Here is a 17,443-nt window from a genome sequence, read left to right as displayed (position 1 = left end):
ACACACACACTCAGCCCGGGGTCTGAACGTGCTTTAAGAGACACACACACACTCAGCCCGGGGTCTGAACGTGCTTTAAGAGACACACACACACTCAGCCCGGGGTCTGAACGTGCTTTAAGAGACACACACACACTCTTTAAGGCTGGCACCAACAACCCACCTCCTGGGACCTGACTCTTCTGACATCTGCCCCGCTGCTCATCCTGACTGGACCCATCCTTGTTCCTGCCCTTTGGTTCTCTCCTGGACCACAGCGCTCTCCTCACGGCCTCCCACCTCCAGTCTCCACCCCACCCTCCTGCTCCCCGTCAGCTACCAGCATAATTCTTTCTAAAAACACATCTGATCCCATCACTCTCCTGCTCCAAAACCTTCCATAGCTCCTCATTGCCTGCAGAAGAAAACCCAGACTTGTGGGCATGGCGTTCGGGGCTCCCCACTCTGTGTTCTCAACTTCCCCATACACCACCTCTAATGCTATCAGTTTCTCAAGGCCCTGCTCCGGCTCCTCCTGTAGGAGGACGCGCCAACAGCCGCTCTCTGATCCCCCGGTGCAGACACGGGTCTGAGGGTCTACGTTGTTCTCTGACCGCCCCGAGGACACGCGAGGGCCGAGGACGCGGGCCAGTGGGGGCGGCGCACCAACGGTCAGCCGGATCTGCTCCTGCTGGTTGGCCAGGCCGTCATAATAATACAGGTCAAAGAGCCTCTCGGCCCTCCAGTCTCGCAGGAGCTCTGGCTGCAGGCTGAAGAGGACGCTGAAGTGGCTCTCACTGCACACCACCCAGATGGGGAACCTCGGCGTCTTCAGGAAGCAGCCCACCTGCAAGAGGGACAGGGAGCAGAGAGATGCCTGTGCGAGCCCCAGGAAAAGGGCCCGAGCATCTTCCGTCTGACCCGGGGTTGGGCTGACCTCAGAGAGACCTGCTGGGGATCACGGCCTCTGAGGCAGGCTGGGAGCCCCTCGAGCGGCTCACAGACACGGCTTGTCTCCCGGAGCCGTCCCCCCGCCCCCAGGGGCTTTCCCTCATATCCACGGTCCTGTGCCGCCACCGTCCCCCATCTAGAGCACTGGGACACCCCACCTCCCCTCCCAGGTCCTGCATCACCCAAATTACCCAACCAGGGAGCACGAATCACCTCCCTCTAGCTCCCAGGTGGGGGTTACGAGGTAGCAGGTACTAGGTACCAGGTACCCGCCTTCTCTCCTGCAGCGCATCACTGCCTCACCATGACGCGCCAGCCTGCCTCCTGCACACCGGACTATGCCCTTAGCACCAAGGGCAGGGGTTAGAAGCCAACATGAGCAAATGTTTGACGAGTGAGGGTCCTCATGCATGAAGTGGAACTCGAACTAGGCAGGACTTTACCTTGAAGACAGGTGGGCTTGGAACCACGGGGAGAAGGGAGAGGGCGCCTCTGGGTGAGCAGTCTGTGGGCGGTGCCAGAGACATCCAGGGACTAGCAGGGCATTCGGGAAAGAGCATGGCGGAAGGGGAGGATAAGGAGCTGGGACTTTCTGGTGAGAGACCTCCTTGCAAAGCTCCCTGCAGAGGGGTGTTCGGGGAAGGCAGATGACACTGAACAGGACCCTCAGTGGGGCTGCTCTTCAGGGCAGAGGAGTGGCCGGGGCCCTCTGCAAAGTCCTGCTCAGGGGCCTGGCTGGCTCTGCCCCTCGGGCTGGCTGGCCCTCTATGTGCTCTCTCCCCGTCACCTGTGACTCCCTGGGGCAGCACCTCTCCCTACCCTGGGCCCTGGTTTATTCAGCTCCATGCATGCCACGGGCCAGGCTGATTCTGGCCTAATCCCCACCAGCCCCAGCGAGATGTTTGCATGCTCAGGTATTTACAGCCACAGCCTGCGGATTAAGGAAAGAATGGGAATTATTTTTCCAGTGGGGAGAAGGGCATACTTTCTCCCGCCTGTCACAGAAGAGTGGCCGAGCGGTCTTCCTGGGGCCCCTCGGAGCCCTCCTGGGAGCTGACTCTGGGCTGGGGTGTCTCGGACAGGGGGGTTGTGCTCAGGTACCTAGTGAAAGACTTGCCCAACAAACAGCTGCCTCCTCCAGGGAGTAGAATAGCGATCTTTACAATGTGTTCATTTTCCCATTTTCCAAGCGACCTGCCCCGCCCCCACCTGGCCAGTAGGGCCCTCACCCCAGCCCCTTGTGACATTAAAGCGTAACCACAAAGCTCTCTCCTTCATGGATGTGGGGGAATTAGATGCTTTAGAGGACGTGGCTGGACGTGCCTAAACCCCACTGCAAACTCAGCTCCCACTCCAGGCTCAAAAGAGGCTTTTCTGGTGAGGGCCCTGCCTCGAACAGGGAGCCTTCTCAGGAACCCAGGGCTTGTTCACTGCAGGAAAAAGAGCCGTGCAACCTGCCAGGGGGGCAGGCGTCTACATAATCAGCCACCCTGAATTTTCCAGCAGAGGGGACAAAAGGGCAGCTTGCCATTTATTCAACGGTCAAAAGATTATGGGCAAAAAAAGCTGCCCAGAGACTTTATAAATGAGTTTTCTCATTCAGGAGCCCCCTCCAAGTGGGTGACATTTTCCAAAGATGAAATTCACTTCCTCTGGGTTCGAAGGTGGCTGACCAAAGGCCTGGGGGTGAGGAGGGAGGGTGGAGGGCACATTTCCTTCAACACAGTCTGGGGCTTTCTCCTGGCCGGGGAACAGACGGCACCATTAGGAATCACTTTTAAAGGGGGATTCTTAAATCTTTTGCAGGGGTGAGGTGAGTACCCCCACACCCAGCCGTGGCCTGCCAGCTAAGAAGCCCTAATTTAGAAGAACCAACATTTGATTGCTGGCAGAGTCGCCGTCTGTCATCTCTAAGGGTAACCGTCATTTGGCATAACTTATGTTTCAGTCCCAGGCACTACGTAGTGCTCGACGATGTGGGTACAGCAAGGAAGGAAACAAGACCAGTCTTGTCCTCAGGGGGCTCAGCGGATTAATGGGGAAGACAGAGAGTAAACAAATAATCATACAGACACATCTGCACTGCCCTGGCCCGAATCTAAGATGCCATCAGAGTCACCCTAATTGTTTGTTTCACGATGAAAGAAAGCCGGCAGTTAAAGTCTGACCAGCCAGTGACTGCGACTGGGGCTCAAAATCTCAGAAACGTTCAAATGCACACAAAGTTTGCATCTCAAAAGCAATGAATGTGACACTTGGAACCAAGAGGAGGCCTACGAAGGAAAGCAGTAAGATTCTGTGATGCAGAGGCAGACCCCCACCTATTTAGACGGGCTGATTAGGTCAGGAGAGGCCTCCCTTAGGAAGGGACATTTAAGTCAAAACGTGAAGGGAGGAAACAGCAGGGACATGTCTCATAGGGCCTTGTAGGCCATGCTAAGTTTGGGCTTTCAGTCTCTGCATTAGTTAGCTGGGGCCACCGGAACAAAGTTCCACAGACCAGGTGGCTCAAACAACAGAAATTTGTTTCCTCACAGTCCTGGAGGCTGGACGTACAAGACCAAGGTGTGGGCAGGACTGGTTTCTCCTGAGGCCTCTCTCCTTGGCTTGCAGATGGCCGTCGCCTCCCTGTGTCTTCACGTGGTCTTCCCTCTCTGTGTCCATGTCCGAATCCCCTCCTTTTATAAGGACACTAGTCAATTGGATTAAGGGCCACCCTAATGACCTCATAATCACTTCTTAAAGGCCCTGTTTCCAAATAGTCACATTCTGACGTACTGGGAGTTAGGACTTCAACGTGTGAATCTGTGAGGGGACATAATTCAGCCCCTAACAGTCTCAGAGGATGGGAAAACCACTGACAGGTGTGAAGCAAAAGAATGATGTGATTCAGTCTACTCTTTTAAAGATCACAGTGGCTTCACTGAAGGACTGAAAGGGGTTGGGGACAGGTGTCCAGACCGGCAATGCTGGTGGCTTAGACCATGGTAGAAATGGCCAGACCGGAGAAACAATTTAGGGTAGGAGCCACATGACCTCCTGATGGATCAGGCATGCTCCTGGGTTTGAAAAAGTGGGTGGATGGTGTTAGTTGCCCAGCTGGGGAAAATGGGAGGAGGATGTAGCTGGCAGAGCCCTTCCTGCCAAGCTTAGTCTTTGCTCAGGTCTCTTCATGAAGGCAGCAAGGTACGTACCCTGCAGGGCATGGGAGAAGCACTGAAGTTAAACTCCTGGTCCCATGCTGTCCCTTCCCTGGACTGCCGGTCCCCCCACCACAATCACCAGGAGCCAGGAGGGGCTGGCCTTCCAACTGTAGCCCTCAGTTGTGAGCTCTGGGTGGTGAGAGTGAGGTGCAAGTCCGATGGGCAAGACCAGCCCAGGGGGGTCATGGGGAGCGAATGGAGGTCCAGAACACACAGCCAGGCTGGGGCAGGGGACTGGCTAGCTCAGCAAGGGATGCATTTCTTGGTCCAGAGCTTCCTCTGCTTCCCCACAGGCACATCTGGAGTGTGGGTCATCTAATAAGCTCACTGATAGGCAGGACCTCCCTTACCCCCAGCCCCCACACACTCAGTGAGGGCCCCAGAACCAGGCTCCCAGCCAGAGGCTGCTGTGAGAAGCCCCAGACAGGCTGAATGACAGGCAGGCCCACTTCTGCCCTCTGCAAGAGAAAACCTAAGCCTTGTAAGAACAGCCCCACCATGGACACCATGCTCCAAGCTGTCCTAAATGTCAGATCTTCCCCATGGCCACACTGGTGCTGTCCAGTGGAGGGGGACCAGCTTTGAGTGTGGATGCTAAGCCTCCCCAGATTCTTTCCACCCCCAATACGGCCAAACATGTAGGACCAGAGGAATTCAGTGACAGAGGGGATGGCAGGTGGTGGTAAGGGAGAGGATAGGCTTTGTCGATATTGCCAGATACCTGCCTTCTCCTTCAGAGGCCCAGTCCTCAGTTAGCTCTAGGGAGGAGAGAGGGCCTGAGGGTCCTTCCTTAGAGAGCTTGCAGCCCCAAGGCAGAGGAGCAAACACCCTCTTGTTGCAGAGAGATACAAACCTCAGTCTTCAGCCAAGAATATAAGGGGGGGGGGGGGGGGGGGGGGGCGGGGGCGGTCTGTGTGGATTTAAGAATTTGGATCCTTGTAGGTCCTGAATTTCTTCAATCAGCATTTTATTCCAAGGGAGGGATGACCCCCGACTGATGTTCCCATCAACTACCCCACAGACCAAAGGAAAATAGTTTACTTTTAGACCAACACCCTCAATACAAGAATGAAACCAGGGCTCATGGTAAGCCTAGGGATTCCATGAGCCTGACCAAGGTTACCCTCTCTCAGCCCATGGAATTTTGGGCTGAATGCTTCCAGAGCCCACCCAGGGTCGGGTGCTCAGGGGCCCTGGTGCTTCTCCTGGACCACGTGACCACATTCCTGGGCTCCCTCCTGACACCGGCAAGTCAGGGGGGGAGTCGTATCATTCTTTTCTCCCCAAGTCTGTGGAGCCCACAGGTCAGCTTCCTGTCCGTGGGGGCAGGACCTGGAGATGCAGATGCACCACATGGCCCATTAGCAAAGGGACAACAGCCTGAACTCGTGATCATGCTGAAAGGGCACCATGAAACCAGCCAGACAACAATGTCTTCTCTGAAGACGCGAAAACCGAGGCTCAGAGAAGGTCGAGCAGCAGGCTAGGGCAGAAACACGGGGCCCGGTGCCAACTGCCCACTGTGCAGAGACATGTAGTCACCTCACCCTGCCCAGCTTCGCCAGGGGCCCAGCCCTTTCCAAGACCCTGGCTGCAGGGAGAGAGGAAGGAAAGGGAGCAGTGCACTGGCAAACAGACCGAGTGGCCTGTTAGGGTTGAACTGTGCCCCCCTAAAAAGATACGTGGAGATCCTAGCCCCCAGAATGTGACCTTATTTGGAATTAGGGTTGTTGTAGATGTAACTAGTTAAGATGAGGTTAGTGGAGTAGAGTGGGCCCTTAGCTCAACATGACCGACGTCCTTATAAGAAAAGGAGGAGACACACGGCAGAAAGATGGCCATGTGACGACAGAGGGAGAGATCGGAGTGATGAATCCACAAGCCAAAGAATGCCAAAGATTGCCAGAAAACACCAACAGCTAGAAGAGATGAGGGTGGATTCTCCCGATGGGTGTCAGTGGGACACAGCCCTGCTGGCCTCTTGATTTTGGACTTCTGCTATGAGACCTTCTGCTCTAGGACAACTTCTGTTGTTTTAAGTACCCAGTTTGTGGTGTTTCACTGTGACAGACCTAGGAAACTGACGTGGTTCTCCCTGTCCCTGGAGAAGACCCCATCCCCCCCCCACACACACACACACCCCAACTGCATCTGCTCTGACCCACAGTCACACTATAGATCCCTAGGAGTCCCTTTGAAACAACCTTTCCCAAAACATGGTATCGGCTGGCTTTGGGAGTGAATTCCACACAGTACTCGATGGCAGTGAAGCTATACTTCTTCCCAAACCCTCTGTGATTGAGACTGGACCAAACCGGGACTGGCTCTGGGAACTGGAGTTGACCTTCCCTTTCCCCGCCTTCCCTCTCTCCGGTCCCAGGGAGCCGGGCCCCTCTGTCTCCGGAGCCCTGCACCCCAGTACCTGGCACACATTGTAGTGCTCAAAGAGAGATAAGAACCCAACATCACTGCGCGCAGCTATGCCTTTGAGCAGCGTGATGTTCCCGTTCCCAGAATCCAGCTCCACCACGTCATTGAAAACATTGGACACGGCTTTCCCGGTCAGGAGCAGATTGACAAGTTCCTGTAGATGAAAGAAAGGGGAAAGGCTTGTCCAGGGGAGATCGGGGAACAAGAAAAAAAAGGGCGGAAAAGGAAGGAAAGCAAGGAGGGAGAGAGCCCCAAATCACAGGGGGCTGGGGCTTGGAGTTCCCACCAGCCCTCAGGGGAAGCCGTCAGCCGCTCCTAGCCCAGCGACTCTAGGAACTCATTGTGACCTTGATTCCACGGGCCCCTGTCCTGAGCCCTGGGTGGTGGCAGGGGAGTGGGGGAAAGATGGCTCCTGACCTTGGGCGTCCAGGCCTAGGGCGGGGATCAGGTGCGTCCCTGCGCGGCTGAAGCTCAATGTAGGATGTGACTGGGACTATAGACATGTGCGCAGGAACCCTCCAGGGCCAGGCAGGGCACGGGACCACATGGCTGAGTCAGAGCCACTTTGTGGAGAAGCCACATTTGGGTGGGTCTTGAAGGATGGCATTTTTTTTTCATAAGCTTTTTCATTTTGAAATAATTTTAGACTCAGAAGAATTTGTAAAAATAGTACAGAGAGTTCCTGTGCACCCTTCACCCAGCTTCCCCCAACGATAACATCTTAACACAACCAGCGCCCATTATCAACGCCAGGAAGCGGACAATGGTGCGAACACCAAGAAAGCAACTCTAGGTCTTACTTGGATTTCACGGGAGGATGGCGGGCTCTGGGAGCAGGGAGGGAGAGTGGAGGCCTGCAGAGGCAGACAGGCTGAGGCAAGGAAGCCCCAGTCTGGGGTCTAGATCTGTCCCTGCCCTCCTCGGCCCGGCGGCATCACACATCCAGGGGCCGTGTGACTTGTGCTCCACAGCCGACAGGCCGACAAGCCTGCTGACCCCAGAACCTGGAGATCAGTGACCCTCTGGCCGTCTCCTTCAGCCAGTGCCTCCTGCACTGAGGCGGCAGGAAGGGAGGGCCCTTCCTTCAGCAGGGCATCTAGGGGTCCAACTCCTTGTGAGGAGTGGGGACCCTGGGGCTCCCAGACTGGAGAGGATTTCCCCAAGCCCCACAGCTAGTTCATGACAGAGCTGGATTTCCACCCACATTTTCTAGCATCCTGCCTGGTCTGGTGTCCTTCCCTCTCCTCTCACCTGTTACCCGCATGGCACCACCTGGCTACCCAAGATCCCAGGGGAACCCTGGCCGCTAAGTGCCTGCAGTACCACCGAGGAAGGCTCCGAGTAAGCCCAGCCTTAGCACTTGGGCAGGCAGCACCCTCTGCCTGACCCACCCCATCGAGGCTGGCGCGCATGGCAGGCCAGCAGGCAGCGATGGCCCCACGGTACGTGGGAATGGCCAGGAGAGGCCTTTCCCAGCATAAACTTTGGAGGGGAGAGTTCACAGAAGTGTTTTCCCCTGAATTATAAAAGCCAGGCCCCGGTGAATAAATCCCTCCGTCAACACCGAGACCCCTGCCCTGGTCATAGTAAAAGAGGCTCCCGCTGATGGCCACAGAGGGAGCCCCATTGGAGGGAGATAGCAAAGGGGCCCCATTGTGTCTTTGCAGAGGAAATGAGAAAGAATCTGGAGGAAATGTCTGCTCTGAGATACTGCACCTCAGGGGCAGCGGCTGCTAAGAAAGGCGAGGCCTTTTTCAGATGGGTTCGAGTTTTCCCATCTGGTTTTCAAGGGGGAGAAAAAGGCCCCTGTTCCCCATCTGTCTCAAACCCTCCTCAGCACAGGAAGCCCTCTTGAAATGGGGGAGAAAGGAGAAATAAGCTGCTCCCTGCCCCAAGACTCAAAATCACACAGTGGCAAAGCTTAGTGGTCATGTAGCCCCTTGCTACTCAAAGTGTGGTCCGTGGACCAGCAACATCACCTTCTCTGGGAAGCCTGTGAGCAATTCAGAACTTCAGGCCCCAGGCCAGACCCACTGGATCTGAGCCTGCTCTTCAGCAGGACTCCCGGGGGATTCATGGGCACATCAAAGTTTAAGAAGCACTGGTCTAGTCCAAACTCCTCCTTCTATAAACGAGGGAACTGAGGCTTGGGGAGGGGAAGATCAGCCCAGCTTAGGGAGGGGCAACTGCCAAGATGGTGCCTGTGCCGTGGCCCTCACCACCCCAGCTGGCCCAGAGCCCCCAGTCCGGCCCCGGGGCTCGGACTGGGGGCTCTGGGCTGTGCGGCCCCTGGCTCTGTCCTTGCGGTGCCAAGCACACAGATCGGGCACGGCAAGCTCTCCAGAAGCAGAAACTGAACTGAGTGGCCTTTCTAGGTCTCCATGACAGAGGTTGGCACATGAAAGCTGCTGGGAGAGGGCTGGCCAGGAGCAAGGAAAGAAGGGGGGAGGAAGGGAAAAAAGCACTCTGCTGCCCGGCACCCCACGGCACCCCACGGCACCCCCTGACCTGGGTGCAGTATCCATGCGCTCCAATCAGGTGGCTGGTGGGGACATCGAAATCCTGGCGGACACTAGAAGACACAGAAGGAGTAGAATTAGCATGTCTCTGCCTGACTCAGGCCTCCTGGGCAAACCTCTCGGGGTGACCAGGGGCTCCTCTCGGGCTCCAGGCTGAGGCCCAGAATTCTGGATGCGGGAGCAACCCAGGGCTCCGCAGCTAACACTCACTCTGCTCTGGGCAGTGGCCTCCCCTCTGGCTTCACCTGGGCCACTACCGACACGCAGAAGGGTGGTGGAAGCGTGATACAGCGGAGAGGCCCCTTCATTTGCAATCCAGCACCCCGAATCCTCACTCCGACTGCCGCTTACCAACATGGGCACGGGGACATCCCCTTCCATCTCCGGGCCTCAGCCTGTGAGTCTGTTCAATGGGCACAGACCATGTACCAGGCCCTGTACACGCATGGTTCCCCAAATGCCAAGAGAAAACCACTGCTCAGAGCAGCCCGACTTGCCCAGGGCATGGGGCTTCTGGGCTATGGAGCCGGTGGGGGACTCCGCGGCCCGTCTTGGAGACCTGTGCTCTCCCGACCCCAGGTCACAGCAGCTCTACCCTCAGAAGGGGGTCCCCTAAAAGGCATGAGGTGAAAAGCCCCTTGGCCGAAACACAGCCCTCAAACCAGAAGAAACCGATTTCTTAGGGCTGTACAGAGCTGGGGACCAGGAGTCACTGTCAGGGTGGCTCTGTCATAGGGGAGGTCAGCACCAGGAGGCAACCCCAGCCCCCCATGAATCTCAACACTCTCCGACCATCTAAGAAAGCCCACCACCAGGACACAATTCCTTTTCCCTTCCCCCACGCAAATGCTTCGGGAGACCAAGTGTTCTTGTCGACGTGAACGGTGGACGAGTGAACAGGAAAGGAGCCGGCATCCCTGGAACGCAGCCCCGCACCCGGTGAGGTAAGGATTACTATATTTTATAGACATGAAAAGACTCATAAGGGCATCGCTGGGGGTGATGGGAGGCTGTGGCACATGCCCTGGGGCATGGGGCCCGGCCTGCCTCCTCCGGCCCTACCCCAAAGAGGCCACAGACAGACAGCCCAGAAGAAAGGGCTCAGCAATCACAATGTTTGTTTTCCCTTTTAGTGGACGAGATGAGAAACCTGGTCTCAATTTTAGGATTTAAATCTAAGATCTGCCAGAAGTCCACAAACCTAAAAATCCCTGGTCCCCGTATCCTTCCCAAACGAGTTTAGACACTCAAGCTCTGTGACCGATGCCGGAGAAATGCTTTCTTGTGGTTTTTAATAACCGTGGCCAAATGGGGACGGTCTGTGGTCCACGCGGGAAGATGGGCCATGCTGGCACTGCAGGGGCCCGGCGGAGAAGCACGGAGGCCTGGGGGTCCTGGGAAGGGCCTGGGAGGCTCACCCACCAGAGACAGCCCAGCAAGCCTGGGAAGGACCCGGTTGGGGCGCCAAATGGCCGAAGGCAGCACTCGACTGACGCTAGCTCAGGCAGAAGAATTGATGGAAACGTTCTCTGCTGCATAAATGGGCATCTTCTGAAGAGAAGAAAATAACCTCAAAGGAGCCCTGGGTGGACTGATAAGCATCGCTGGTCCCGAGCCAGCCCAAAGCTTTCAGAAGCGGTCTGATCTTCATAATCTCACAGCCTCGTGCTCACCCAGCGGGTTTGAGAGCCTGCGTCAGCTGAGAGCAGAGGGACAAGCAGAAAGGACAATGGGAGGAAATGGTAATTGCATCCTTAGGTGCAAACACGATGGGAAATTCAGGAGTGAGCGCGGAGCTTGAAAGGGAGGAACGTCTGCGTTTCACATTAGGGCATTCGCGAGACACCAGGGAGCAGCTTACACGGCTTAAGAGATTTACAACTTTGGCAAATCTAGATGTCCAGACCTCCCTTTAGGGGAATTCCCTGGAGAGCGGAGTGTGAGGAGTCCTTGAGCAAAGGAAAAAGGGCAGGGCTGTCACTAGGTTGGAGTTCCAGCCCCAGCCTGCCGTGTGGCAGTTAACCTCTCCTCTCCGGGCCTCAGTCTCCCCTTTTGTGACATGAGGGCCTTGCACAAGATGCATGGTGTTATGGGCTGACCTGTGTCCCTCCAAATTCATATGTTGAAGCCCTGACCCCAGTACCTCAGAACGTGGCTGTGTTCGGAGACAGGGCCTTTCAAGGAGTGATTTAAGTTCCCCGAGCCCATTCGGTGGGCCCTAATCCAATCTGACTGGGTCCCTGCAGGAAGAGGATGCGGGGGATGCGAGCTCGCAGAGGAAAGACCATGTGAGGACACAGAAGCAGGCTGCCACCCACAGGCCCAGGAGGGAAACCAACCCTGCTGACACCTTGATCTTGGACTTCCAGCCCCCAGAACTGGGAGTTTCTGCTGGTTAAGCCAGCCAGGCTGTGGTGCTTTGTGACGGCAACCCTAGAAAACACAGACCAAGCAGCCTCCAACATCTGTTTAGGCTCAGAGCTCTTTCTTCAAATGTCATCTTCTAGGCAAAAGCCAAATAGATAAGACATAAAAGCAGAACTGCTCCGGCCAAAGGTGTCCCATCTTTCTCCCTCTTCCAGCCCCTGTAGCCCCTCTGGGGAACCCCCAGGTCTCCAAGGTCATGCAGCGTCCTGGGAGCAGGGGCTGAATCTGAGGAAGGGTTGCTTGGGCTCTGAGATCCCCACACTTGCTGGGCTTCTAAGCCAAAAGCTGCGAGGAGCCCTTCCCTAGGACCAACACCATTCAGTCCAATGGGCAGGCTGTCCCTTCCCCAGTCCACCTGGGGACCGGACAATGCTGGGCCCTAAAAAAATTCTGCACAGCCTGGGGCCAGCGACCAGGCTAGGTGACAGAAGCCAGGAGGAGCCTCGTCCTGATGAAACCTGCGCCCTGAGGCTATTGTGCACTGGGGACCCCCTTTGGGGAGCAGGAGCTTGCCTGGATTTGGGATTCCGGGAAGCACAGGGTGGGAGAAGCCTGCATAGACTTGCCCAGGGCAAGGAAACTTATGAGGAGTGGCTTGGCCCTGGCTGCCTTGCCACCGACCTCCTTAGCATTCTGGGAGCCAACGGCCAGAACCTGGACCCACAGTCAGAGTGACAGCTCACCGCAGAAGTATCCAGAGGAAGAAGGACAGAGAGCTCTGCCCAGGATGCCAGCAAGGCCTGCTTCTCCCGGCTGTGCCCCCATCGAGAGTTCCCAGAGACCCCGCACTGTACCAAGAAATGGAACGAAGAGGACGCGGGGGCTGGCAGAGACCTCAGGGCTCAGCAGTTTGCAGGTGGGAAAACGGATGCATAGCGAAAGACCACAAGTGGCCTGGGGCTAGGGACAGGTGCCAGGCCAGACTGAGCACCTGAAGCTGGGATAGAGCGCCTTTGCCTCCCTCCAGTTGCTCCTTATCACGTGTCTCCAAGGGGCAGACGTTCCGCCACTGAGCAGCTTACAGGGCTTGAGCCCTGATTCTGCAGAACCTCGAAGCTCACTTTCAAATCCACCATCCTCTCTAAAACCAGAAGAGCCAGAGAGAGCCAGAAGAGCCAGAACTGCCATCTCCATTTCACCAAGGTTCTACTGAGGCCCAGAAAGGAGAAGGGACGTGTGGTCTTGTGATCATACAGTCAGCAGGCCAGGACTGTGTCCCTGGCGCCAACATCACACAGTGTCCCACTGCGGCCTGAAACATGTGATGCTCAGCCTGGCTGGCCAGCCCCACACAGGCCCTGGAGCCTTGAGGCCCCATGCCGGGTCCCACCCTCCCTGGCCGGGGCACAGCTTGTCCCTTCACCCTAAAGCCTCCCCAACGTGCATCCAGACATGTGAATCTGAGCATCTGGTATGGAAGTTTCTGGATAAGAAGAAAGTAGGTCTAAGTGGCCCCGAGACATGGTTCCAGCCTACCGTCAAAGCCACTCGCCTAAAATCAACGTCCGCGAGGTGGGGTCAGTGGCTAGCTCGGCCTCAGACTGGCTGAGTAACCTCAGGCAAGTCCCTGCCTCTCTCTCAGCCTGTGTCTTCACTCAGAAAACCAGAGGCCTGGAGCCAGGGCTCTCTGGGGACCTTCTGGGATGTGAACAAGTGTGCCTGGGTCAGGACTCTGATGTTTAAAACATCATGCCTAAAATAGTTTGTAATTAACCCAGGAGGATCGGGCCAGCCACCTCCCCTCCACCTGACCCCAAGGCACCAGGCCCCAGGAGCACCAGCACATCCAGCTCTGGCCAGGCCTCCCTGCTGCCCCCTCCCTTGGAATTCTACTGACTTTTGAGGACCAAGCAATAGTGAGAAGAGCAGCTGTGGAACCACAAGGAGAACCTGGGCTCCAAAGGCAGGGGCCCCTGCATTTGAATCCAGTCACTGCCGCTTACTGGCTGCTCCCCTCTCTGAGGCTGCCTCCCCCCTGCAGTAGGGGTGGGACGGTGCCTCCCTCTACTATAGACTGCTGGGAGAGCAAGGTGAGCTATATTAAGCATCTGGCATTCGGTAAATGTCACTTCCTTTTTCCTACGATAACAACAATAATAACAACTAAAAACACAATGACCAAGAGGTCATGAATCCCACAACCTCAACGGCTCATGTCGCGGCCAAGAACCCAGAATAAATGGAGGCCTGCGAGCAGTCAAAATGTAACTATGAATATCTAAAAAGGACTTGGGTAGAGCGGATATGGACTGTTTTCCCAGGAAGGCCTGCAGGGAGTGGGCGATGAGTCAGGACACCTGCATGGCAGGCCCCCGCTGCCACCTGCCCTGTGTGACCTTCCGCAAATTGCTTTCCATCTCTGAGCCTTCCAGGTGTCATCCCTTGATGGGGATAACAATGTGCACCTCAAAGAGCTGTTGCCATAAGGGCCCCGGCATTTACAGGGCCTCACAAATAGCACAGAGCTCCACAGGTTGGAGGGGCTGGCTGTGAATCTCCAGGCAGGGGCCGGGATAGGAAGGGGCGAGGTGGGGAGGACCCCAGGAGGGAGGGCAAGGTTCACGGATGGAGAGAAAGGAGCTGGCCTGGAGGAAGGAAGGGAACACAGAGGGGCCCAAGCCCTTCCCAAGCTGCCTTCTGCCTCACCATCCGCTAGACCTCTCCCCACGTGCCGACACCTTCCTTCCCAACCAGACCTTGTGCAACTATTCCCTGCAAACCCCCACCCCGCTGGCTTTTGCCTGCTTTATTCTTGCGGCCTGCCAAAACCCTTCCTACATATCCCTCAGAGCCCTGCTAAATGTCGCCTCTTCTGTGAAGACACCTCCCTCGCCCCGGGACAGATGTGCCCCATCTCTCCTCAGCTGGCCCCTTCCTCAGAGCAACTGCCCATGCTTTTCCTGTGCCTGCCTTCTCCCTCCGGGCAGCAAGGACTTTGACGGCCAGGGGTATGTCATGTCCATCTGGCCCCCTGGCACCCAGAATCGGGCTCTAGCTCTGCAGGTGCACAGCACACGGGCCCTAAATTACGTGAGCCTGGCCCACACCCAACCCAGGAGAAGCTACAAGGAAGGCCCGGATGGAACGGCCTCCGGAAGCTGAATCCCCGGAGGGGTGTGGAGGCAGGCAGAAGGAAGCTTCCCACCCAAGCAAACGAGGTTGGCCTGGAACAGAAGATTCTTCCAAAAAGTTAATTGCCTCTCCCTCTTCCCAAGGCCCATCCTCTTTCTCCGGACGCCCAAGCCCTTCGAGGAACATGGGTAAGTGGTGTGGGGATGCTAGATGCAGGAGACTCCTAGCTCTGCCACTAACCCCAGTGTGGGTTGGGCTGAGTTGCCCCCCTCTGCCACGGGAGGGTCCGTGTTCACAGGCAGACCTACTGCCCTCAGCCACACCCCACTGACACTCACCAGCCCTGACTTGCCACCTCAGCAGCCTGGGGCTGGGCTTGCTTTGCCCCAAGCGATGCCAGCTGACATGAAATGGAGAAGGAAGCTGGTAGACAAGCACCTGGTTTGGTACGGGCCTACTTAAGGGTCTTGTTTCCCACTTCTCCTAAGTTGGCAGACACAGCAGGGCAGTGCCTGTCACTCCTCCCCCAGCCCAGGAAGAGGATGAGGACACGGGGTCTTAGACTGGAGGCCAGGACACACAGGGATGGCGTCAACTTGCCAGTAACCTGCCCTAATTTCTTAGAGCCTTGGTCCCCACATCTGTAAAATGGGATAATGGCCCCAGGCCTGGCCCGGGTGGTTCTGTGTGTGTCGCATTATTCTGGGCTGGAAGAGTCCAGGCAGGTGCAGCAGGAGGGTGGGGGAGAAAGCTGAGGGGTATCCCATCTACCCCCTCCCGTCCCAACAGCACATCTGGGACCACCAAGAACCTGGGATTCTCAACAAGAACAGCCCCCTGCTCAAATCCTTATGCCATAAACCACTGGCCCAGCCCACTACTGAGGTGGTCTGCCTCAGTGAGCTCTGCTGGATCTGGAAGCATTGTCGTTGCTTTTCTTTGTTTCTGAGGGGAGCCTGTGGGGGCCTCAATTAAGGCCCAGATCTGACCCACCCCCAAACTCACATCTGCTCTCCTGTTCCTTGATAAATCCCAAGCTCCCAGTTCCTGACTAGATAGCCCACCCCTTTCCCAGTCAGTGTGGTACCCCCTCTGTAGGTTCTGCCTGCTTTCTGGGCCTTCTGTGTTCACACGCCCCATGATGGGTGCAGCCCAGGCCTGGCCACCATGAGGTGTCAGGAATGGGGTCATGGCTGCCAGCAGGCTGAGGGGCACTGGAGAAAGGGCTTCCTCAGGGCCCCTGGGTGGCTCAGTGGGTTAAGTGTCTGCCTCTGGCTCACGTCGTGATCCCGGGGTCCTGGGATGGAGCCCCATGTCGGGCTCCTTGCTCAGCGGGGAGCCTGCTTCTCCCTCTCCCTTTGCTCCTCCCCCTACTTGTGCCTCTGTCTCTTTCTGAAATAAAGAAAAGAAATCTTAAAAAATAAAAAGGGGGCTTCCTCTCCGCCAGGCTCACAGGAGCCCACCATGCAGCAGGGCCCTCCTGAGAACACAGCTGAGACAGAGGAAAGAAGCGTGACGGGTCAGAAGGAGGGACACCATGTTCCAAAGACGCTGTCTGGTTCCTGGATCCAGCCACTCCTAAAGCCCTGGGCTTTTGATATGAATCAATTAATAGTGCTATTTTCTGCTTACGCTGGCTAAGAATCAAGTTTCTGTCACTTGCCTTTGTATCACCAACACTCATGGTTGGCTTTCTTTCAGGGCTATTTCCACAAAGAAATAAACCGTGCTGTTGTTTTTCCTCTCCTGGAGAAAGTTACAGAGAGCCACAAAGCCACCATGGTGGGAGTGCTGCCCCTCACGCTCAGGGCCTGGCTTGCACTGTTCAAAAATTACTTCAGCAGATGGCAAACTACTGCCTATTTTGGACTTTCAAGATTGCCTTTGGCCGGCCCACATTGCCACTGCAATGAGTGCCACGGGTGTGAGGCATGAAAAGGGTCTCCTCACAGGCTGTTCCCCTCACCAGCCAGTTCTCAGCCACCCAGTGGGCATCTCCGGAGCCCTCCCTCGTGCCAGGCCCTGGCTCACTGCTGGCTCCCTGGGGGCTGGGGCACCCTTGCGCTGCACTGCGCAGGTCTGGCTCTGAGCTGGCCCTCGACCCCAGGGCCCCAAGCGTCTTTGGGACTTGTGAGAGCATGCTGGGGAAAGTTCTAGGCCATGTGGTTTGGAAAGCGGTGGGGCTAGGTAAGCATGAAAGCCTGTATGAGATTTACTGTAGGCAACTCAAGATCTTAGGAAGGAAAATAGGTGGCTGGAAATCAAGTGGAAAAAAATAAAACCTTCCCAAGGCTTCGCAGTCAGCCCCGGTAAACAAAACTCAAAAGGCCAGCTTTGCTACTGTTCTTCTGGCCTCTGAGGGTGAAGTGGCCAGGCTGTGCCGGGCTGCGTTCGCGTCTGCCCTTGGCTCCCTCACCCTGGCTCCCCCCAGAGCTGGGAACAGCCGATGGACAAGAGGCACTGACTTGGGCACAAGGCCTGCCCCTGGGCCTCAGGCAGGCGTCTGAGAGCCCTCACTTGGAGGGAGGGATGGCCATGCCCTCAGACACACATACACTCACACAATCAAGTCACCTTCACATAATCTCCAACATCCCCACCAACAGCCACATAATCTCACACCCAGCCCTGCCACTTCACGGATCCCTCACCCACGCACACACCAACATGAGTGCACACGGACATGCTATACTTGTGAAGAGCCGGGGGACTCCCAGCCCCCTACTCAGCTTCTCCCTGGCCACTGCACAGCACATGATCTGAGAAACAGCTCTCTCCGGGCCACCAGGACATGTTTTCAACTGCCCAAAGTAGTAACAGATCACCCTGACACGGCATCAAAGGGTTTGGTGAGGCTGAATC

At 56.4% G+C, this 17,443-nt stretch overlaps 1 protein-coding gene across 4 annotated transcripts in view; it reads right to left on the bottom strand.

Annotated features, from left to right (window-relative positions):
- Positions 1–17,443, bottom strand: part of MINDY4 (MINDY lysine 48 deubiquitinase 4) — a 104,611-nt gene that overhangs the window by 12,711 nt on the left and 74,457 nt on the right. For all 4 annotated transcript variants that reach the window (XR_004682056.1, XM_035020848.1, XM_035020847.1 and 1 more), the window contains 3 exons: positions 9,072–9,135; positions 6,556–6,717; positions 646–826 (listed from right to left, as the gene is read on the bottom strand). Coding sequence is in view for 3 of the 4 variants with exons in the window: in XM_035020848.1 (XP_034876739.1) it covers positions 646–826; positions 6,556–6,717; positions 9,072–9,135 (407 nt within the window). In the remaining variant the exon portion in view is untranslated. The remainder of the gene's footprint in view (positions 1–645; positions 827–6,555; positions 6,718–9,071; positions 9,136–17,443) is intronic.

Source organism: Mirounga leonina, unplaced genomic scaffold, assembly GCF_011800145.1.
Source record: "Mirounga leonina isolate KUSES-001 unplaced genomic scaffold, KU_Mleo_1.0 Mir_174, whole genome shotgun sequence".
NCBI lineage: Eukaryota > Metazoa > Chordata > Mammalia > Carnivora > Phocidae > Mirounga > Mirounga leonina.
The sequence above is the reverse complement of the archived record's forward strand: the minus strand, read 5'-3'. Positions and strand labels throughout refer to the sequence as shown.